Source organism: Hylobates moloch, unplaced genomic scaffold, assembly GCF_009828535.3.
Source record: "Hylobates moloch isolate HMO894 unplaced genomic scaffold, HMol_V3 SCAFFOLD_1, whole genome shotgun sequence".
NCBI classification, from domain to species: domain Eukaryota; kingdom Metazoa; phylum Chordata; class Mammalia; order Primates; family Hylobatidae; genus Hylobates; species Hylobates moloch.
This window is the reverse complement of record NW_026652276.1, coordinates 71,379,301-71,404,870: the sequence shown is the minus strand read 5'-3', so window position 1 is coordinate 71,404,870 and position 25,570 is coordinate 71,379,301. Positions and strand designations below refer to the sequence as shown.

Sequence of the window (25,570 nt, the reverse complement as noted above, 5' to 3'; positions counted from 1 at the left end):
CACTGTCATGAAGCAGACTGTCTAAATGTTTGTTCTACTAAACACTGATTTCATTTGAAGGCAGGGATTGTATCCTACACATCTTTATATTCTCTGTGATTGGGCAGAGATTAGAAGTTAATAGATATGCAATCAATGTTTACTGAAAATATCCTGAATTTTTTGGAGCCTGCTGAATAGACCAGGAGTAATGTAAAATAAAACAAAATCAAAACAATACCTTCCTATCTACCATCTTCTTTTATTTACAAGAGGAAAAACTTTTTCATTCTATTTAATTCCACATTTAGAAAAAAAGTCAGATTAATATATAAAATAAACCGCATACAAACTGAAATAAAAATTTCATTTGAAGTAGATTAATCAACTTAAGAATGACAATTGGATGCTTTCCAGTTTTAATAGTAAGGGTAGGAGAAAACAAGAGGATTCTGGATGTCTGAAAAAGAGTACTGGTTAGGAGAAAACAAAGTACAGAAAAGGGATTGTAGTGAGTTAAAACCATCACAAATCCTAAGAGGGATTCAACAGAAAATGTCCAATTGGTGAACTATAATACGGTATGCATATTAATTATATTAAAATATGGATATAAATTTCAGGAATCCAGGGTGGAGTAAGGGTGGTATGAGAAAGCAATTTTGTTTTTTAAAAAGTAATAAACTGGCTGGGCACAGTGGCCTGTAATCCCAGCTACTCAGGAGGTTGAGGCAGGAAAATCGCTTGAACCTGGGAGGCAGAGGTTGCAGTGAGATGAGATCGCACCACTACACTCCAGCCCAGGCAAAAGAGTGAGACTCCGTCTCAAAAAAACCAAACAAACAAAAACAAACAAACAAACAAACAAACAAAAAAAGTAATAAACCTTCCAGTACTATTTGCTCCCAAAACCAAAAACTACTATTTTAAAAACTGTAGTAAATCGGAGAATGGATTACCAAAAGAATAGTGACATCAGAAGACAATGAAATACTTCATAAACTTTACTACTAGGAGTACTAGGAAAAACAAAAGTACTTCTATCCTGCAACTGTTTCTTCTCATGTTTACTTAATGATCTATAAATATCTGTATTTTGATATATATAAAATTTCACCCCAAAGGAATTCTTTATTTATTTTTTTTTTTTTTTTGAGACGGAGTCTCGCTCTGTCGCCCAGGCTGGAGTGCAGTGGCACGATCTCGGCTCACTGCAAGCTCCGCCTCCCGGGTTCACGCCATTCTCCTGCCTCAGCCTCTCCGAGTAGCTGGGACTACAGGCGCCCGCCACCACGCCCGGCTAATTTTTTGTATTTTTAGTAGAGACGGGGTTTCACCGTGGTCTCGATCTCCTGACCTCGTGATCCGCCCGCCTCGGCCTCCCAAAGTGCTGGGATTACAAGCGTGAGCCACCGCGCCCGGCCTAGGAATTCTTTAATTAAGGTATCAACTATACAGATAAAACCTGGAAATCATTTTCCAGATAAGCAACTCCTTAAATGGAAAGATACACTAAAATAATAATATTAATAATAATGGTCATAGTAATTATTTCTTTGAATCTTAAGGACAACGTATAATCTGTAGTCATTTCTGTGCCACTAGATTTAACCATTAATTTGTAAAAATCAAAGACAGAGAATGCAGAACAGCAAAAGTCAAAAGATTTTTCTTTTTTTTCCTTAAGACAGGGTCTCACTCTGTTGCTCAGGCTGGAGTGCAGTGGCACAATCATGGCTCATTGCAGCTTCGACTTCCTTGGTTCAGGTTATCGTCCCACCTCAGCCTCTCGAGTAGATGGGACTACAGCCACATGGCACCATACCTGGCTAATTTTTTGTGTTTTTTGTAGAAATGGGGCTTTGCCATGTTGCCCAGGCTGGTCTCGAACTCCTGGTCTCAAGCAATCCTGCCTAGGCCTCCCAATATGCTGGGATTACAAGCGTGAGGCCAAAAGATTTTTCAAGATTTTCTATTTCTGCCCCAAATGTCAAAACTTCAATACGGATAAAGCTAAGTATATCTAATGATTAACCAAATTGTGTTTCATTGCAAATGTCAGTATGGTCTTTTAAGAAACAAAAACATGTTTTAACTAAAAATATAGCCAAAAGTGATCCTTGGGATTTTTAAAGGGAAGTTGAATTCTCTTATAGACTAATTCCTCTGAAAAAATCCAAATACTAAATCTGTAACTTATATTTGGAATATGGGTACCTATAAAGAACGTATAACTGTGATAAGTGATCTAACTTTCACCATGTTTTGCTTTTTAAAAAATATCTATCAAAAATATCATATTTAGTGAACAGAAAACAGAAATACCTAAAATTATTTTTGGTCTTCATAACACAAATGCCTATGAAACAGGAGGCAGGTGAAATTACTAAATATTCCCAATTCTGTGAAAATATCAAGAAATGTTCTAAAGTCCAGGAAATAGAAACTGAGAACATTCTTAATATAGTTTTTAAAAAACTTTGACTAAGCTAAACCTACAATTTTCAAAGGCTTAGTATAAGTATGTTAATTTTTTTAAAACTAAACTGATAATCTGATGCTACAGGGGCTACTAACGCTTACCTCAAGGGAACCTACTGCAGATAAAGTCCCGTCACTTGCACAGTCCTTTCAGCTGCCTGCCAGTTGTTTCTGTGGAAGGGAAAGCCTGATGAGTGAGAGCCCTATGCCATACTCCTTTGCAGTGGCAGGGTGCCTGCACAGAACTGCACGAAACTGTCTACCTAGAGATTTCTAGATGCTTTCAATAACACAGAGCTAAAAAGATGCCACCTTTGAAGTTCCCTTTCCTCTGAACAGTGAAACAAAATGCCTAAGAGTTTCTGAGTGCTAATGAACTACTGGTATTATCAAGGTGATAGGTCTATACTAACCAAGTAGAAAAAAGACAAAAATGGGTCAAGTAGAAATAAGACAGGGAAAATACACATACACACACACACACACACACACACACACACACACACACACGACAGACCTGTATCATCCAAGGAGAGAAAAGGCTATATCCACAAGAGTCAAGCTGTAACATCAACAAACGAATGCTAAAACCCACGGAACTTCCTGTCTACCCATTTTTAAAAGATGTCATCAAGTATATCATGCTCAGAGTAAATTATACCATGGATCCAAATGCCTGCTTGTAAAATCCGAGTTATTTTCTTGGTGGGATCAGTAAGTGGGTAAAAGGGGGAGGGATTAAGAGGGGAGGGAATTCTTCAGATTTTTTAAAATACAAAAAATGAAAACCAGCAGCATGATTCCATAAGAAATTCTAAAAAGAGGGAAAAAATGTGTATCTGTATCTCAGAAAGTACACAAACTTTTACTAAGGATCAAACTAAAAGGAAAGAATAAAGAGAAATAACAGAAAACTGGAAAACCCAACACACTTAAGAACCACCTTCCTCTCACAGAACTATGAATGGCTAATAACTGTCTCCAGTAAGAATATATATATATATCATTCATTTACAAGTTCAGCTACATAACCAAAGAAACTATATTTTCTTTCTAATGCCAAATGCAGTCTTCAATCTGAATGTTGTGCTTCATAAGGCAGAACAAAACATTCCTATAAGAAACTTTAAAAGCATTAACCTTTAGCAAAAGAACTGATGAAGAAACAAAATACTAATTAAAACGGTGATTCCAGCTTTTACTTTAATAGCACCATATTTAAAATGAAATTACTTACCTCTGATTCTTTGTCACTTAAGGATCCCAAGCTTCCAAAACTGTGATTAGAGCTTTCGTTATTTGTTGAGGCCTGTTAAAGATTTTTTAAAAGGTAAAAATTAGGAGTAATTTTTTTAAAACAGTGGGAATAATTTTAAACAAACATATTACAAAGTACATAATCTATCTTCATAAATAAATAAAGTATAATTCCTTTAAACAAGGAAGCCAAATGAGGTAAAAATAAGAAATACTAAATTCTTAACACTATACTTTGAAAAGTTTTATCAAGTCAATAAAGTTATGCTGTGTTTTAGGAACTGACTTCTATTAGCTGGTTTTTTAAATCCCAGTTCAAAAGCAAAGGAACTGGGCCATTGTTAGGATGACAAGATCCCTAAAATTATTACTCAATGTATTAAAAACTAATGCTACCTTTGGCTGAAAGTATTATTTGGGCTCTTCAGGTCTCTTCACAATTATCAAATTCCATCATGTCTGAAACACACCTCTTTGCCTTTCTCTGTATTAACAAACTGTCCTGTTTTTCTTTTTTTTTTTAATTTGTTTTAACTCGATCTCTTCAAAAAAATCTTTGACCATCTTGACCATTTTAATTAATTGCTTTGCTCAAGAATTTCTCCATTTCCTTGACAATATTTTTGAACTGTAACAAAGAAAAAAGAGCTAACATTCTGTAGGATGATGTCTGCTTTGTTTCCAATACGCTTCTATGATACTTACTATCTTGTGGACTTTTTTGTACCATGAGTACATCAGATCAAAGTCTTCCAGAAATGCTTAGACCAGGAGGCTGACGGATTATGGCATATATGTCAAAGATGATGCAAGAATTAACATTACATACAGGAAAGCCAATTGATATCCTCATGTTTCACCTCCACTTGTAACAGGAGTGGCTGCTAATCCTACTATTAACAGGTTGCAAGTTAGACTATAATTATATAACTGAAATTAGATTAATTTCCAAAGTAACAACTCTGAGCCATTGCATACATGCCTAGTACTATGCTGGATACTGTAAAAGCTGCTGTAGTCAAAGGATAGCACTTGAACTAATTACAATTTAAGTAGTACCTGGAATAAGTTATAATCTAATTATGGCAAGATTATCAAATTTGAAACAGCAGCAATTAAGAACTAATACATTAGAAAGATTCTGGGACAATAAGGGCAGTGGCAAAGTGAGCATCTGTAAATACCCACCAAAAAAATGTATAAAACTAAATAGTAAACCAAAAACCCACGGACAATATTTATAACAAAACTAGGTGACAAGAATCTCCATGAATCCCCCTCAAAACATCAGATGGAAACAAGTCAACAACAACCATAGATAATGTATGGTATCATTATCAATATGGGAGGAAACAGAAAGAAACAGATGTCTGATAACCAAGAACAAGATACCTAAAACAGCCAACAAGTTAGGCAGAGAAGCTAGTTTAACTTAAGTACAGAAGGGTTTTGCACTTTCAATTAGTGACTAAGTGGGAGGAGTCCACGGTTACATCTAAGAAGTGAGAGCAGTCTAGCCTCTGAATCCTTGAAACGGATCTTTACATAACAGGGTGGTACAATGAGTACAAATTACTGGGTGTGGAATGAAAATTGAGTACTATATAGGTACAATTACAACAATGGAAAGAGAATATTTAGATAAAGCAGGGAGGGAACGCAGCCTAGCAATCTCAGAAAGCAAATGCCACAGTTTTGAAGCATGCCTAAAAACAGCAGTAGAGAAAGCCCTGTAAGAAAAGCCATCCTGAACCACACCAACTATTTAAGTGTTCAGGAAATCCAATTTCACATGAAAGTAGGCAAAAGAAAATTATGCAGGTCATAAAGGTATAAGAAAAAAGAAAGTAAGATACAGAATAACATCCAGATAATAAAAGCATACCAGGAACACACATCTACAAAATAGGTACAAATTGTAACCTACTATTTTAAAATGAACTAAAAGATATTACAAAAATGACTCAAGACATGAAACAACTATATAAATCAGATTTCAAAAAACTCGGAAACAAGGTAACAGAACTCAAGAAAGCATTAAAAATAAAAGAAAAAGTTTCAGAAATAAAAAGTAAATCTGAACGAACCCAAGAGCAAATATATACAGTAGATAATGCTTTAAGATAACTGGAAGGCAAAAAACAGGAACATTTTTGAAATTAAAAGAAATGAAGAGATAAAAAAGGATTTGAGAGTAAGCAACAGCTGATGAAGCAACAAAGATCAATATACAGATAACAGAAGACCCAAAAACCTACTAAAGCCAGAAAATAGTAAAAACTGTAATTCAAGAAAATGTCTCTGATGGCTGGGCACAGTGGCTCATGCCTGTAATCCCGGCACTTTGGGAGGCCGAGGCGGGCAGATCACCTGAGGTCAGGAGTTCCAGACCAGCCTGACCAACATGGTGAAACCCTGTCTCTACTAAAAATACAAAATTAGCCAGGCATGATGGTGTACACCTGTAATTCCCAGCTACTCGGGAGGCTGAGGCAGGAGAATCACTTGAATCTGGGAGGCAGAGGTTGCAGCAAGCCAAGATCACACCATTGCACTCCAGCCTGGGCAACAAGAACAAAACTCCATCTCAAAAAAAAAAAAAAAAAAAAAAGGAAAAAAATGTCTCTGACATTTTCAGTTGTCAGTCTCTTGTTGTCAGTTGTTCTTTTTTAAATGTTCAATTAAAAAAATTGAAATTACTGACAGAGCACCATGCACATCTAACAACCCAGAAAGCGAACATCAAAGGCAAATACTTTATGCCAGACAAAAATGAAGTGACATAAGCTATTCAAGGAATGAAAATAAAAGCAAAGTGTTTTATATTCAGTAAATTCCATTTTAAACACATGGAAAGCATAGATAAACGGTTACCAAAAATGCAAGCAATTAGGGAACCCTGCTCCCATGAGCCCTTCCTAAAGAATCTACTACAGAACAAGCTTAAGACAACCAAAATGAATAGTTTACCAGTCTAAGAACTGAAGGCAAGCAATAATATGACTTATTGTTGATCAAGATTAAATGATAATGACAAGGGAGAGGATATAATATTTAATGACTAAATGCATGCAAAGTTAATAGTACAGTATTTTTAAAACTAGGGGATGGAAAGCATATACAAAATAATTGTTTTCAGTACCCACTTTGTTCACTGTGCTAATGTTGAGACAACTATGTGTGTGAAATACAGAATAAAGTAAAATAATTAAGGGATATCCAATTCTATCCTCTGCTTTATATCTTCAAGAATCATAATTCACAGTATAAAGATGCATATAAAAAAAAACCTTATAATCCTGAGTTTGAATTGGAAATATCAATAAAAATTCATGAAATATTTTTATCTTTTAAAATAAACAATAAAAATATAAGTAGGTAGGTAGATGAATAAGATTCCACCACCAGTAAAAACAGAATACCTTATTTTCTACAGATAACTATATATAAATTCTGGAAAAAAAAGATTTAAAAAAGCCACTACCTGAACCAAAAGTAGGCAGAATGTAAGTACAAGACAACACTTAGAAGAAGGGAGCAGAGGCTGGGTGCAGTGGCTCATGCCTGTAATCCCAGCACTTTGGGAGGCCAAGATGGGCAGACTTCTTGAGGTCATGAGTTCAAAACCAGCCTGGCCAACACAGTGAAATCTTGTCTCTACTAAAAATACAAAAAATAGCCAAGTGTCATGGCGCATGCCTGTAATCCCAGCTACTAGGGAGTCTGAGGCAGGAGAATTGCTTGAACCTGGGAGACAGAGGTTGCAGTGAGCAGAGATCGCACCACTGTATGCCAGCCTGGGCAACAGAGCAAGACTCCGTCTCAAAAAAAAAGAAGAGGAAGAGGAAGAGGAAGAAGGGAATAGATCTGGGTAGGTTTCCTGTTTTTACAGCTTTTGCTGAGGGGAAGGTCCCGGAGATCAGAGCTGCAGACAGCAGTTGAAACCTAGATCAAAATCTTTAGTCTTACTGGCTTGAAAAACAAGAGTTTCAAGCTTCCAAAGAGGCTGCAAAGTAAGGAGGGATATGCTGGAAAATAAAGCTCCACAAAGGGAGAGTCCCAAATTCTGCGTATTAACTCTGCCTACTTTGGCTCGTCAGTGATCTATGCAAAAACGGAGCAGACGATAAGCAGCCTGGATAAGACTAAAACAACTAACAGGGATGTGAGTGCTGCCCTCTGCAGGGAGACATGGTTTAAATTTCAGTCTAGCCAAGTTAACTGCCTCCTAAAACAAAGAAAAACAAACAAAAAACAGTCTCCAAAGTCACTGTAATGTGTCATTCAGTGTGCAGGATACAAGAAAAATTTGTAATCATATGAAGAAACAAGAAAAAGTGACCCATGCTCAAGAGGAAAGACAATCAATAGATACTAATCATGAAGTAACACAGATTTAGAATCAGCAAATAAATAACATAAAGCAGCTAATATAAGTAGCTCAAATGACAAGATTGGAAATTTCAGCAGAAAAATAAAAACCGTAAAAAGAGCTGAACGTAAATTCTACAACTGAAAATTTCACTCTCTAAAATAGAAAACTTAGTGAATGGGCTTAACAGAAGAATGGAAAAAGACAGTACTGAAGACAGGTCAAGAGAAATTACTCAAACTAAAGAATAGAGAAAAATATATTGAAAAATAGTGTCTGTTGGACACCATGAAGCAGTCTAATATACATGTAACTGGAGTCATAAAATGAGAAAAATAAGCAGAAAAAAATATTTGAAGAAATGACAGCCAGAAAAATCCCAAAATTTGGCAAAGACATTAATTTACAGATTGAAGAGCTCACTCAATCTCCCAAGCAGGATAAGTACAAAGAAAACCACACCTATGCACATCACAGTCAAACTGCTGAAAAACCAAAGATAAAGAAAACAATCTTGAAAGCAGCTGGAGAAAGTACACATGAGAACAAAAAAGGGTAAAAGTAACTGCTGACTTGTCATCATAAATGCTGGAGGCCAACTTTACTCTCTGCAAATAGTGAGCTAGAAGAACTCTATACTAAGATGCATAAGGCACAGCTGAGAAAACAGAGAAGGTTAAGTAGAAAGTCTACACTAAAGAGACCCTTAGGCCCCTTTTTTGTTCTCAATTCTAAAAAGTTAGCAGCCAAGCTTTTACTCCACAGGTATGAGATGATAAAATCTCTCCCTGGGAGATTTTATAAGTCCCTCAGAGAAATGACTTAACTAGATCATCCTACTGCAAAACCCATCCATGGCTGGGTATGGTGGCTCACACCTATAATCCCAGCACTTTGGGGGGCTGAAGTAGATGGATGGCTTGAGCCCAGGAGTTTGAGATCAGCCTGGGCAACATGGTGAAACCCTGTCCCTACAGAGGAAAAAAAAATTAGCCAGATGTGGTAGCATGTACCAGTAGTCCCAGCTACTCAGGAGGCTAAGGTAGGAGGATCACTTGAGCCCAGGAGATAGAGGCTGCAGTGAGCTGTGATAGCATCACTGCGCTCCACCCTGGGCGAGTGAGACCCTGTATCAAAAACACCCCAAAAAACAAAGCCCATCCATCAGTCAGTAAACCTTGCCTAGTTATACAGTTTCCAGTAAGTGTTTAAGTGCCTAATGCATAGATACAAACAAAGTCCAATATCACTCAAAAAATTCTTCCAGAACTGGAAAGCATGTTTCTGGATTGGAAAGACACATTTTTAAAAAATCAAGCACAATGGCTTAAAGAAAACCAAACGAAGATACATCAGAATAAATAATTTTAAATTCTAGAGACAAACACAAGCTCCTAAATAAAAGCTTCCAGGGAAGAATAAATAGAGTATTTACAAAGAATCGAGAATCAGAATGGCATTGGAGTGTGCAACAGTAACACTGGAAGCTAGAAGACAATGGAACAATGCCTTCAAAATTCTAAGAAAATGATTTCCAACCTAGAATTCTACCCGTCACATACACTAAAAAAGTGGGAGGAGGAAAATATGCAAGATCTCAAAAATTTCACTCCCCATATATCTTTCCTCAAGAAGCAACCAGAAAATCTGCTCCACCAAAAACAAAGAAATAAACCAAGAAAGAGAAGATATGGGATACAGGAAATAGCTCAAACACAGGACAGACACAAAAGTCTCCCTGATCCTATGATGATCTTGGCTCACTGCACACTCCACTTCCCGGGCTCAAGTGATTCTGCCTCAGCCAGCCTTCTGAGCAGCTGGGATTACAGACATGTGCCACCACGCCCAGCTACTTTTTGTATTTTTGGGAGAGACAAGGTTTCACCATGTTGGCCAGGCTGATCTTGAACTCCTGGCCTCCCAAAGTGCTGGGATTACAGGAGTGAGATACCACATCTGGCCTGGCTTTTGAAATTATGGACATGAATTGTGTGTCTTTTCCTTCTTCATTTGTAGGAATTCTTTCCATATTTGGCACATGAATCTATGGTTTGCCTTTTCACACCTTACTGTGTCATTTCAACACAGTTACATTTATCAAATGTTTTTTCTTCTTGGCTACTGTCTTTTGGAACCTATTTATGAAATCTCTGCCAATCTAATGAAGACAGTCTATTCATTTTATTAAAGTTTTATTGCTTTACCTTTCCCATTTAAATCTACAATTTACCTGAAAGTGATTTTTCTATCATGGTAAGAGTTCAAAGTGAAGAGTTATTTATTTTCCCTTATAGATATCCAATTGATACAGCACATCTATTATAATGATCAACTCTCCCACTGCACTGCAATATCACCTTTGTTGCAGATCAAGTTACTACTTACAGATGGGTCTACTGCTGGACTTTATTCTCTTTCATTGGTCTATTTTTCTATCCATGTCAATATCAGACTGACTTAATAACTAACTTTCTCTTTATTTTTTAAGAGACCAGGTCTTGCTCTGTCACTCAGGCTGGAGTGCAGTGCAGTGGCATGATCATAGCTCACTGCACCTTCAAACTCCTGGGCTCACGTGATCCTCTCGTTCAGCCTCTTAAGTAGCTGGGATTATGGGCACAAGCCACTGTGCCTGGTTTAATTTTATCAATAATATCAAAAAACATTCTTGATATCTAGTAGTATAATTCTCCCAGCTCTGTTATTGTCCTTTAAGGCTGCCGGGACCATTATTGGTCTGTACATTTTTATATAATTTTGGAATCAGCTTGTTAATTTCCATGCTCCCCAAAATCCTGCTAGGATTTTAATTGGTATTGCACTGAAGCTATAAATTGAGTTAGTAAGGATTGATAGCTTTATAACATCGAGTCTTCCAATTTTTGAATATTGCATCTCATTTATTAAGGCCTTCTTTGATTTCACTGTTTTACAGTTTTCAGTGAAGATGTCTTGAGTATCTTTTGTCAGATTTATTTCAACTTATGTTTTTATTATAAATATTTAGTAACATTTATATTAACAATTTTTAATATTGTTGTATATGGTACCTTTCTAAAACTTCATTTTCTACTTTCTACTTATTTGTTGTTGATATGCAGAAAATATAACTGGTTTTAAAATATGATTTATAATTAATGACTTTAACTAATTTACTTATTAGTTTTAATTATTTGTAGATTCCTTGTGATTTTTCTCCAGGCCATAATCATGTTATGGGGATAATCTTTATTTCTTGATATGGGTGCTGCTTACATCACTGTGTTCAGTTTGTGAACATTCATTGAGTGTACTTATGATTTGTGCATTATTCTAAATATAGTGAGGAAGAGAACTACTTATCGCCTATGCTATTTATTTGAACGGTTTTTTGCTACAAAGTCATCAAATCCTTGGGATTTTCCTAGGTATTCATTTTCTAAAATCATGTATTTAAAAAGGTTAAATTTCAGTATTGATTCTTTGGAGACTAAAGCTGGTAATATTTCCCCATAGATGAGCACTCATTTATTCTTAACGCTTTTTATGCCAGAATTCATTCTCTATCAATAAAAATATCTTTCCTAGCTCCACTATAATTCCACTTTATAAGGCTTTTTATTGGTAATGTTGCCAAAAGTTTAGTAAAAAGAACAATATTTAAACTAGCAGACACAATAGTTTTTTACTAAGAAACTATTAAAATTAAATTGAAAATTAATTTCCTCAGTCGCACTAGCCATATTTTAAATCCTCAGTAGCCACATGTGGCCAGTGGCTACACATTAGGCCATACAGATACAAAAGATGGCCATCATATCAGAAACTTCTATTGGACAGAGTTGCTATAAGATAGGGGGTCAGCAAACTATGGCCTTCTGCCTGGTTTTTATATAAAGTTTTACTAGAACAAGGCCATACTCATTTGATTACATATGGTATATGTCTGCTTTAGTACTAAAATGGCACAGTTGAGTTCAGTAGTTTTCACAGAGATCACATGACCTACAGATATTTAGCTACCTGGCACTTTACAGAAAAAGTTTGCCGACCTCTGCTACAGACCATATGAAAATCACAAAAATCAGTGCTTGAGTTCAATGCTTGAGAGGAGCTAAATGGGTTAAGAGGGAATATTATATTTCAACAATACATGCCCCCATCTAACCAGACAATCTAGTATAAACATTCCTTGCATCCCTAAAAAGCATTGACCGTCTTAAATTTGGGGTTTGAAAGTCAAGTCTTATGATTCAGAACACAGTAAACATTTCCCATTTTAGGTATTCAACCTCCATTCCAATTTCATGACAGCAACATAATTTCTTTTTAGAAAACCATCCTGTCCTTATATTTTTGGTAGGACTGGAAATCAACCTGCCCAGCAACTACAGAAATTCTAAGGAGGGTCCTTCTCCCATACATAATCTTTACCCATACCTATAATCAAGAAACAAAGGGGAAAATTAATCAACTCTCTTCCCCAGAAGTTTGAATCTCAAAGGAATGATATAATAAGCATGGGATGTTGGGGCTGTGTTTTTCTTTTTTTTTTTTTTTGAGATGGAGTCTCACTCTGTCGCCCAGGCTAGAGTGCAGTGGTGTGATCTCGGCTAACTGCAAGCTCCACTTCCTGGGTTCACGCCATTCTCCTATCTCAGCCTCCCATGTGGCTGGGACTACAGGCGCCTGCCACCGCGCCCGGCTAATTTTTTGTATTTTTAGTAGAGATGGGGTTTCACCGTGGTCTCAATCTCCTGACCTCGTGATCCACCCCCCTCGGCCTCCCAAAGTGCTGGGATTACAGGCATGAGCCACTGCGCCCGGCCGTCTTTTTTTTTTAATCCACTGGAGATCCCACAATCAAAAGGATGAGCAGTTTCTGTTACTTCATCACCCAAGGTTGCCCTGGTTCCTGTACAACTCTGGTTTTCCAGGCCTCCAAATCATTCTGTGAACTGACTGATATTCGATCAATAACTTCCCTTCTTTGCTCAAGGTAGCTAGAGAGCTGGGGTTTTTTTCTGCCAAAGAAAAAAAACCCAAATTGTTTTGGCAAAAAATCTGGAGTGGACAAAAGTAGAAAACGAAGTCAAATGTCTTAAAGAAGACTTGTCCATCAGTGACATCCACTTTCACACTACATATTTTCACTATGACCAGCTGTAGGCAAAACTGTAAAACTGACTAAGTTTTGGTTACCATCCACATTCTTATCAGCACCACTACTACTGGCTCTCTGTAGTTGTCAATTAATTCTAAATATTAATCAAAGTGTTCAGATTTTAGCTTGTAGCTGCCATCTCCCCAAATATCTCTTTAGTTCACTAATATCCCAAAATATCCATTTACTGTGCCAAAAGATTTAATTAGAACGTTTCATATTTTAACATGTTTTTTGAAATGTGGGTTCAACCTGCAAACTGTTAAGACCACCCTCCTACCCCCATGGACAAAATGATGAATATGTCCACCTAGAAGTTACCAAACTATGCTTGCTGTGCTGTGGTTACTACTAGAACAGACTAAAAGCATCTGAGGGCAAGGATTTTGTCCTCTGTCTACAAACCAAGGACACTAAATGGAAGCTTACATGAGTACTTTAAAATATATGCTGAGGAAATGAAGCAACTAGATGGGTACTTTTTTTAATGTGATGTTAACAGGTTAGAAGTTAGGAAAATTAGTAAAATAAACAGATACTGGCCTTATTTTCAGTTCCAAAGAGCTTGCTGATACTGGGCAGTGCTAAGAACGTAATATTAAAGCAAGTCCAGAAGGACCACATGACTCCATGTAAAAAATGTAAACTCTAAATGCAATTCAAAATTTTCCCCCAGTACTCTTAAAAATATATGCCAGTCTCAAAATTAGCCTCCTACTGCCTGAGTCTCCAAAGTTTCTGAATCAGGATACACTGTTTTGATTTCTTTTAATAAAAGTATTTCATTCCCCCAAAATTGAGGACATAACTAAAGAGTAGACACAGAGCTAAGTGCTGAGACCATTAAAATTATTAAAATATGCCACACAGTCCTTTGTCCTCAAGAGCTTAGTAGTCTAGTAAGAAACAAATAATTAAAATGTGATGGGAAAAATTTTGTCTAGGTACACATAGGTGTTGAAGAGGGACACAGGAGGTCCACCAGATTTGGATTTGGGCAACTAGATGGAATGAGGTAATCAGAGAAACATCCTTAAAGTGATACCTGATCTGACCTTGACATTCAAAGAGTGATGCATCTGATGAAAAGAAAGGGCATATGGGCATCTGAAACAAAGTGAACTCTATGTTCAAAGGAAAGATATGAAAAACCATATCCATTTAGGGAACCACAAATAGGTTGTTATGAGCAAAGTACAATGTGAAGAAAAGATGGAAAGTGGGGCATGAAACTGGGCTACAGTGGTAAGGGAGGAATCCGAAAAATGTCAGGTAATTTGAACTTCAACTTAAAAACTATGTGAAACCATTTAAAAAAAAAAATTCTAAGCAACACCTTCTTAACGCCACTGTTAAGAAGGCTAGGAGAATCAATAATTTAGAATAGGTAAGTAAGATCAGACCTGCTTTTCTGTTCAAATCTATGGCGAAGAATGTCCGTAGGGCTACATAAAGGTAGATCTGACAGAGACTTAAGTTGATCACTTCTGCATAATGAGAAGACTCCCCTTAACCACCTGTCCCATGCTGCTCTAGACGTCATCTGATTGTAGCCAACACCAGGAGTAAGAGAAGGGAACACCTGTAAACCTCACCACCAACCAATCTACCACTACTCAGAAGATCACCAGCCTAACCAGAATGGATGCTGTGGCAAGAAAATCTTACAGGTAATTTAAGGAGCCTAATTAGCTTGCAAGGGAGAGCCCTAGTCAAACACAGAATAGGTGGCTTAACTGGAGGAGAAATTAAGGTCAGAGCAGAAATAGATCTTTTATAAGTATATTATTTGAATTTTAAAGTAAATATAATTAAAAATAAAAGAGTTGACAGTGAAACGCAATTGCAAAAATTTAAATTCAGTAAAGAGTAGGGGCAGAAACACTGCTAGAAATGAAATTGGTAATCTAGAAAATGAAGTAGAATCATCCCGTAACATCAAAATATGAAGAAATTAAAATCATGAGTTAAAACAATAGATACAAAGGACATATCTAGGGATCTACTATGAAAATAACTGGTTTTCAGAAGGGAGGAAATAAATTAAGAAAATAAATCAAATATTAAAAAGAAAACTTCCCTGAGCTGAAGAAAAATTAAAAACTAGAAGACATCAAAAATAGTACCTATAAACTACTGAGATACTATGAGAAAGCAAAAGAAAGACATTTTCGGACATGCAAACTCAAAACACGGCAGCATGTATTCAAGAATGCTTAAAAGAGTGACACTGTAGGGGCAAGCAATACCCTCAAACTAAATTTTCTTTTTTTCGAGACAGAGTTTTGCTCTTGTTGCCCAGGCTGGAGTGCAATGGCGCAATCTTGGCTCACTGCAACCTCCACCTCCCGGGTTCAAGCAATTCTCCTGCCTCAGCCTCCTGAGTAGCTGCGATTACAGGCATGCGCCACCATGCCCGGCTAATTTTGTATTTTTAGTAGAGACACGGTTTCACCATGTTGGTCAGGCTGGTCTCGAACTCCTGACCTCAGGTGATCTGCCTACCTCGGCCTCCCAAAATGCTGGGATTACAGGTGTGAGCCACTGCGCCCGGCCTCAAACTAAATTTTCTAAAGGGGGAGAAGAGGGTAGCAGATACAGGTTTATGTATGACTGCCATAAAGATTTGTTATAAATCACAAACATGTAGAAATTAAACAACACACTCCTAAATAACCAACAGGTCAAAGGACAAATCTCAAAGGAAATTAGAAAAAAACTTTGAGATGAATGAAAACAAAAACACTGCATATCAAAACATATGAGATAAAGTTAAAGCAGTGCTTAGAAGGAAAACTGTAACTGTAAATGTTTACATTTAAAAAGAGATCTTGAATCATAACCCAATCGTCCACCCAAAAAACACTAGAAAAAAGAAAAGCAAACTAAAACCAAAGCAAGCAGGGGGAAAAATACATATCACAGCAGAAACAAATGAAATAGAGAATAGAAAAACAATAGAATGAAACCAAAAGTTGGATCCTTGAAAACAAAATTGACAAATCTTTAGCAAGTCCTACCAAGACCAAAAGAAGGAAGACTCAAATTACTACAATCAGAAATGAAAGAGCTCATGTTATTACTGACTTACAGAAACAAGAATTACAAGAAAATATAACGAAAAGTTTTATGCCAACAAATCAGATAACCAAGATATGGACAAATTCCTAGAAAGACACAAGCTTCCGAAAATGATTCTAGAAGACATAAATATCCTCAACAAAACACTAGCAAACCAAATTCAACAACATATTAACAGGATCATCATACACCAAGATCAACTGAAACTTATTCCTGAAATGCAAGGGTGGTTCAACATACATAGTCAATAAATATGATACACCACATTAACAGAATGAATAAAAATCATATGATCATCTCATTAGATACAGAAAATGCATCTGACAAAATTCAACATCCCTTCATGATTAAAAAAAAAAACTTTCAACACCCTTTTGTGATTAAACTCTCAATAAACTAGGTATAGAAGAAATGTACCCAACATAATAAAGGCAATAAATGATAAGCCCACAGCCAATTTCATACTCTAGGATGAAAAGCTGACAGCTTTTCCTCTAAGATCAGGAACAAGACAAGTAAGCCCATTCTCACCACTTCTATTCAATATAGTACCGGAAATCCTACCCAGAGCAATCAGGCTAAAGAAAAAAAAAAGAATACAAGCCATCCAAGTCAGAAAAGAATAAATAAAATTATCTCTTATTTGCAGATGACATAACTGTATATATGGATAACCCTAAAGATTCCACCAAGAAACTGTTAGAGTTAGCTAAACTAATTCAGTAAAGTTGCAAGATAACAAAATCAACATACAAAAATCAGTTGTGGAAGGGCATGGTGGCTCATGCCTGTAATTCCAGCATTTTGGGAGGCCAAGATGGGAGGACTGCTTCAGGCCAGGAGTTCAAAACCAGCCTGATAAACATAGCGAGACCCCCATCTCTATAAAAAATAAAATAAACTTTTAAAAAAATCCCACACAAAAAATCAGTTGCATTTCTATATACTAATGATCTGAAAAAGAAATTAAGAAAACACTTCCATTTACAATACCATAAAAAAAATTTAAGAATAAATTTAATCAGCCCAGGCACGGTAGCTCATGCCTGTAATCCCAGCACATTGGGAGGCCAAGGCAGGTGGATCATTTGAGGCCAGGAGTTCGAGACCAGCCTGGCCAACACAGTGAAACTCCATCTCTACCAAAAAATACAAAAATTAGCCAGGCGTGGTGGCAGGTGCCTATAGTCCCAGCTACTCAGGAGGCTGAAGCAGGAGAATCACTTGAACTCAGGAGGCAGAGGATGCAGTGAACCAAGATGGCACCACTGCACTCCAGCCTGGGTGACAGAGCAAGACCCTGCCTCAAAAAAAAAAAAAAAAAAATTAACCAAGGAGGTGAAAGATCTATAAAATAAAAACTATAAAATGTTGAAAGAAATTGAAGACAATACAAATGGAAAGATATCTTGTTTTCATGAATTGAAAGAATTAATATTGTTTAAATGTCCATGCCACCCAAAGTGATCTACAGATTCAGTGTAATCCTAATAAAATTCCAATGGCATTTTTCACAGCAATAGAAAAAAACAACCCTAAATTTACGTGTAACCTCAAAAGAACCCAAACAGCCAAAGCAAAACTGAGTAAGAACAAAGCTGGAGGCATCACAGTACCTGATTTCAAAATATACTACAAAGTAATAATAATCAAAACAGTACAGTACTGGCATAAAAACAGACATATAAACCAATGGAACACAATAGAGAGCCCAGAAATGAATCCACACATGTAGGGTGAATTGATCTTTGGCAAAAGTGCCAAGAACACACAATGGGGAAAGGATAGTTTCTTCAATAAATGGCATTGGGAAAACTGGTAATCCACATCCAGAAGTTGGAAACTGGACCCTTATCTCATACCATATACAAAAATCAACTCAAAATGAATTAAAGACATAAGATATGAAATTTTTAAAATATTAGAAGAAAACACAGGAAAAAAAGCTTCTTGACATTGGTCTGGGCAATGATTTTTGAAAATGATCCCAAAAATATAGGCAACAAAAGTAAAAATATACAAATGATATTACATCAAACTAAAAAGCTTATGCACAGGAGAAGAACCAATCAACACAGTAAAGAGACAATCTACATAATGGGACAAAATATTTGCAAACCATGTACCTGATAAGAGCTTAATATCCAAAATATTATAACTCAAAAGCAAGAAAACAACCTAATTTAAAAATAGGCAGCCAGGTGCAGTGGCTCACATCTGTAATCCCAGTACTTTGGGAGGCTGAGGCAGGCAGATCACATGAGGTCAGGAATTTGAGACCAGCCTGGCCAACATGGTGAAATGCCATCGCTACTAAAAATAACAAAATTAGCTGGGTGTGATGGCGGGTGCCTGTAATCCCTGCTACTCAGGAGGCTCAGGCAGGAGAATCGCTTCAACCTGGGAGGCGGAGGCTGCAGTGAGCCAAGATCGCGTTACTGCATTTCAGCTTGGGTGACAGAGCAAGACTCCACTAGGAAAGGACAGGACAGGACAGGAAAGGAAGAGAAAGGGTTAAGGGGTGGGGTGGGGAGAGAGAAAGAAAAATAAAAGAAGCCAGTTAAATACTGCATGATCTCACATGTAGAATCTCATGAAGCAATGAAGCAGAGGGTATAACGGTGGTTGCCAGGAACTAGGGGGTAGGGGTAATGGGGAGATTTTGGTAAAAAGGTACAAAGATTCAGTTATACTGAATGAGTAAGTTCTGAAGCTCTAATGTACAGTATGGTGATTACAGTTAATAATATAGTACTGTACACTTGAAATTTGCTAAGAGAATAGATATCAAATGTTTTCCGCACCAAAAAAACTACATGAGGTGATCAACATGTTAATTATCTTAATAGTGTTAATCATGTCACAATGTATATGTATATCAAAACATCACATATACACCTCACATATATATAATTTCTATTTGTCAATCATACCTCAATAAAACTGGGGTAGAAAGGTAGAAATAAATAATCTGAATAGTCCTGTACAAGTAAAGAAATAGTAGCAGTATAATTAAAACAAGAAAATAAAAATCTACCCTTGAAGAAATGCCCAGGCCTAGATGGTGTCACTGGTAATTTCCACCAAATATGTAAAGCAGAACTAATACTAATTCTTCACAAACTCTTCCAAAGAACAGAAGGGAGGGAACACTTACCAACTCATTCTGGAAAAACAATATTACCTGATAGTGAAACCAGATAAAAACATCACAAGAAAATTATAGATCAATATCCCTTACAAATATGGATGCAAAAATCCTCAACAAAATACTAGCAAACCAAATCCAGCAACATATAAAAAGGATTATACACTTTGAGCAAACAGTATTCATTCCAGGAATGCAAGGTTAGTTCAACATACAACAGCTATATTAACAGAATAAAAAATAAAAACCACTGATCATCAACAGACATAGAAAAAAAATCTGCCAAAACCCAGCACCCTGTTTGTGATTTAAAAGAAACAAAAAAGAGCCACTCAGCAATCTAGAAATAAAAGGAAACTTCCTCAACCTGAGAAAGGACACTTATGAAGCACTCACAGCTTTCCTCTCTAAGATGACAATATATGTGCTCTCACCACTTCAGTTCAACATTGTATTGAATGTTCTAGTCAATGAAAATTAGGCAAGAAAAAAATAAAAGGTAAATACTAAAGGTAAATACAGTAATAACAGCAAAACTATTAAAGCTAATAAGTTCAGAAAGGTTGCAAGACACAAGACTAACACACAAAAACCAAATGTATATCTATAAAACAGCAATGAGCAATGTGAAAAACAAATTAAGAAAACTTCATTTACAATACTATCAAAAAAATAAAATACTTAGCAATAAATTTAACAAAACAAATGCAAGACTTATACAGCATAAACTAAAAAACATCATTGAAAGAAAATAAAGAAGACCTAAATGAATGTACTGACAGTTGTGTTCATATGCTAGAAGACTTAATGTTATTAGGATGGCAATAGTTCCCAAATTAACCTAGACATTCACCAAAATTCCTAACAAAATCCCAGTTGGCCTTTTGCCGAAATTGACAAATTGATCCTAAACATCATATTGAAATGCAAGGGACCCAGAAGAGCCAAAATAATCTTGAAAAAGGAACAGAGTTGGAGGATACACACTGCCAGTTTCAAAACATACTACAAAGCTATATTAACCAACACAGTGTGGTATGGCAAAAAGACAGACATACAGATCATTAGAACAGAATTAAGAGTTCAGAAATAAACCCATATATTTACAATCAATCAACTTTTGACAAAGGTTCCAGGACAATTCAATGGGAGAAAGAACAGTCTTTTCAAGAAATGTTGCTGAGACAACTAAATGGTCCAACGCAAAAAAATTATTTTGGATTCCCTACCTCATACCATATATGCAATTTAACTCAAAATGGATCACAGACCTAAATGTAAGAATTACTTATAATTATAAACTCCTTAGAAGAAAGCATAGGTATATAAATATGTGATTCTGGATTAAGCAATGATTTCTTAGATATGACACCTACAGAATGAGACAAAAATCTGTAAATAGTGTACCTGATAAGAGTCTAGTACCCAGTAAGTATAAAGAATTCTTATAACTCAAGATTTAAGAAACAACCCAATTTTAAAATGGGAAAAAGATTTTAACAAACACTTCACCAAAGAAGAGATATGAATGGAAAATAAGCACATGAAAAGATGCTCATCAGTCATTAGGGAAATACATACCAAAAACACAATGAGATCCCACTTCACATATCACCCAGAATGGCTATGCTATGGATTGAATATGGTCTGTTCATCTCCACCAAAACTCATGTTGAAATCTGGTCCAAAGTGTGGCGGTGTGGGAAGTAAGGTCTAGTGAAAGGTGCTTGTGTTATATCTCCCTCATGAATGGCCTGGTGTGACTCTTGCAGTAATGAGTGAGTTCTTACTCTGGCAAGACTGGATTTAGTTCCAGCAAGAGCATGTTGTTGTAAAGCAAGGTTCCCCCTGCCCAGTCCCTCTTCACACATATCCACTTCCCCTTTGACTTTCTGTAACATGAGGCAGTATAAAACCCCTCGCCAGAAGCCAAGGCCATATCTTTGAACCTCTCAGCCTGCAGAGCCAAGAGTTAAATAAACCTCTTTCTTTATAAATCACCCAGTCTCTGGCATTCTGTTATGGCAACACAAGCAGATGAATACAGGCTATAATTTAAAAAGACAATAATAAGTGTTGACAGGGATGTGGAGAAAGTGGAACTCTTATGCATTGCTGGTAGGAATATAAAATGGTGTGGCTATTTTGAAAAGGAGTTTGGCAGTTCCTCAAAACATTAAACACAGAGTTAACATAGAATCAGCAATTTCACTCCTATCTATATACCTAAGAGAACTAAAACATATGTCCACAAAAAATTTCTAACAGTGTTCCTAACAGTTCATAACATTTGCATCAAAAAACGGAAACAACCACCCAATGTCCAACAACTTACAAAAGAACAAACAAAATGTGGCACATCCATATGATGGAACAGTCTGTCATATAATGGAATGAGTACAATACATATTATAACATCTGTGAACCATGAAAACATTATGCTAGGTTTTAAAAGCCAGGCACAGGCCAGGCGCAGTGGCTCACACCTGTAATCCCAGCACTTCGGGAGGCCGAGGAGGGTGGATCACGAGGTCAGGAGTTCGAGACCAGCCTGACCAACATGGTGAGACCTCATCTCTACTAAAAATACAAAAATTAGCCAGACATGGTGGTACATGCCTGTAATCCCAGCTACTGAGGAGGCTGAGGCAGGAGAATCACTTGAACCCAGGAGGCAGAGGTAGAAGTGAGCCAAGATAGCGCCATTGCACTCCAGCCTGGACAACAAGAGCGAAACTCCGTCTGAAAAAAAAAAAAAAAAAAAAAAAGCCAGGCACAAAATAACTCATATTGTATCACTCCATTGATATAAAATGTCCAGAACAGGCAAATCCGGAGACACAGAAAGTAGACTGGTGGTTGCCAGGCAATGCAGTGTAGGCTAGGGAAGAAGGAAAGTTGCTGCTAATGTTTGTGTGTTTCAGTTTTGGGGTAATAAAAATGTTTTAGAGTTCGACAGTGGTGATGGTTGCATAAAAAAGTGAATACATTAAAAACCATTAAATATGTTAAATGAGTCATTTTGATGGTGTGTTAATTATATCTCAATAAAAGTGATTCTAAAAGTTCACATTAGTGGAGGGAAATTAGAAGGAAAAAAGCTCAACAAAATACAGTATATAATCACTCATACAAACACTCATATAGTATGTTCCACTGCAAGCACACATACACAGACTTGAAGCCCTCAAAAGAATAGATTGTTTTAAAAAACACCCATGAGACATTGTTTTAAAAAATATAAAAGCAACACAGGCACATAAGAAGAATTTCAATCATTACAGAAAGATAATTTCTCCTTCCCACATCAGTCCCACTATTGAGAGGCAATGACTTATTTAAAAAATGTTTTTAATGAATTTTTGAATAGGCAATGTAAACAGGCTACTTTGGTTTCTTTCTTACTGTCTTCCTAGAGTCTCTATTTCTATACAAGCAAATTAAATATATATTCTTTGGTTCCTCCCTTCTCACCCAAAGATAACATTACACAGACTGCATTGCATATTTTTCTCTTAATGTATCTTGGAGACATTTCCAAATCAAAACATAGATAGCTTCTTCATTCCTTTTTTTCTTTACTTCCTTTCTTTCAAACAGGTGAGTATGTACCAGATTCTAGTAAATCCTCAATTGACCCTGCCATGGAAGATGAAGAATTTATCTAGCATCACAGTTTCTCCTCCTTTCTGACACATTTGGTTATATTTTTATTTTTAATTCTTCAAATGGTTGCCTTACCTTAAATATAATTTTTTTCTTTAAGTTCAAACTGTGTGTAATGACTCCTCATTATGTAAAATAAGAAAATATATCCTTAACTTCTCCCAACATGACAACTATACAATAAGTTTACATAATTACAGTTTATAACATTTACCCTTCTTTCTATCTGAGAGTCACAAATTCATATGCTATCAGGGTCTGGCAAGTAAATAAACAGGTGAAACAGGCTTAGGGTAAAACAATAGTCAAAATCTAGAAGAATTATTTAAAATCCCTCGTTCTAACTGGGTTTTAATAAATTCATTACGTTATTTCTAAAACGGTTTGATACATAAAAATTTTAACTGCCTTATATTCTTTGTAGAGACTTAGTCCTTAAAAAACGTCTATCAGTACACCATTCAAGGTTTTTGCCTTTGAAGAATGCTTTGCTATTCATTCATGCATTCAAAAATATTCACTGAGGGCCTTGGTTCTGTTGTAGATGCTAGGGATACAGCAGTGAAAAAAACAGACTCAAGTCCAAGTGCTCATGGAGTTTCCATTACGAAAAGGGAAAGAGAATATAAACGAACACATAAATTTTAGTATTACCTACAGAATCAATAAGTTGTAGTATTAGAAAAAAGAAGTGGAAAAATTATGGGGCAGTGACAAAGGTATTACCTTACATACAGCGGTGAGATAAGGCCTCTTTGAAGAGGAGAAATTTGAATGAAGTCAGTGTGAAGTGTGTTTGAGGCAAGTGGCAAATAAGACAGTGTGGGTGCCGTGGTGGGGCAGTTGTTAGCCTAAGGCTAGATCAAAAGGCCTCCTGATTTAGAGGAAGGCCTTCTGATCTGTGCGGGGCACAGTGAACATAATGAATTTTACTTGAAATGCAATGGGAAACTTTGGGGAAGGTTCTGAGTTAAGAAAAAAATTGATCTCAAATTTATATATATATATATATATATATTTTTTTTTTTGGAGACATAAGTCACACTCTGTCACCAAGGCTGGAGTGCAGTGGCGCAATCTTGGCTCACTGCAATCTCCGCCGCCTCCTGGATTCAAGCAATTCTCCTGCCCCGGCTTCCCGAGTAGATGGGATTACAGGCACGTCCCACCATGTCCGGCTAATTTTTTGAGATAGGGTTGAACTCCTGGCCTCAAGTGATCCGCCTGCCTCAGCCTCCCAAAGTGGTGGGATTACAGGTGTGAGCCACCGCACCTGGCCTCAAATTTATATTTAATTGTACTTTATTTTTCTTCATGATTATCTGAGATACTTTCTTTCCAGGTATTTCCAATGTTCATCATTTTTTAAGGGATGTTTCTTGTTAACAGCCTGTAGATGGAGTCTCATTTATTGTGTAATTACATGCCTGGCTTTATTGCTTCCATCTTATATAATAGCAGATAAAAATGAAATATTTTCTTTTTTTTTCTTTCTCCTTCTCTTCTGTTGAATTACATTTCTTTATATTCCTCCTTCTACATTCTATTCCAGTAATTTAAAAGTTCTATGTATAGCAGATGACACAAATTCATATATAGAAAACCCTAAAAGCTTCACCAAAAAGCTGTTAGAACTGATAAATTCAGTAAAGTTGCAGAATACAAAATCAACATACAAAAATTAGTAGCATTTCTATACACCAACAATGAACTAGCAGAAAAAGAAATAAAGAAAGCGATCCCTGGCTGGGAGCAGTGGCTCACACATGTAATCCCAACACTTTGGGAGGATCACTTGAGGCCAGGAGTTTGAGACCAGCCTGGCCAACATGGTGAAATGCCGTCTCTACTAAAAATACAAAAATTAGTTGGGCATGGTGGTGGGCGCCTGTAATCCCAGCTATTTGGGAGGCTGAGGCATGAGAATTGCTTGAACCTGGGAGGCAGTGGTTGCAGTGAGCCGAGATCGCACCACTGCACTCCAGCCTGGGCAACAGAGTGAGATTCTGTCTCAAAAAAAAAAAAAAAAAAAAAAAATTCCATTTATAAGAACTAAGAACAAACAAACAAAAGTAGAAATAAACGTAACCAATGAGGTGAAGGATTTCTACAAGGAAAATTATAAAACACTGAAGAAAAAAATTAAAGAGGACATAAAAAATAGAAAGACACCCCATGTTCACGAATTGGAAGAATACTGTGAAAATGACATACTACCAAAAGTGATCTACAGATTCAACGCAATTCCTATCAAAATACCAATGACATTCCTCACAGAAAGAGAAAGAACATCCTAAAATTCATACGAAACTACAGAAGACTCTGAATAGCCAAAGCAATACTGAGCTAAAAGAATAAAACTGGAGGCATCACACTACTGGACTTCAAAATATACTACAATGTTCACCATGTTGGCCAGGCTGGTCTCAAACTCCTGGCC

General features: G+C 36.5%; 1 protein-coding gene across 4 annotated transcripts in view; it reads right to left on the bottom strand.

Moving 5' to 3' along the window:
* TLK1 (tousled like kinase 1) overlaps positions 1–25,570 on the bottom strand; it is a 176,792-nt gene that overhangs the window by 88,597 nt on the left and 62,625 nt on the right. For 3 of the 4 annotated variants that reach the window (XM_032755418.2, XM_032755419.2, XM_058441275.1), the window contains exon 3: positions 3,698–3,769. In XM_032755418.2, coding sequence (XP_032611309.1) covers positions 3,698–3,769 — 72 coding nt within the window. Of the gene's footprint in view, positions 1–2,562; positions 2,581–3,697; positions 3,770–25,570 lie in introns of those variants that run through there. The other variant, XM_058441276.1, reaches the window with a different exon arrangement.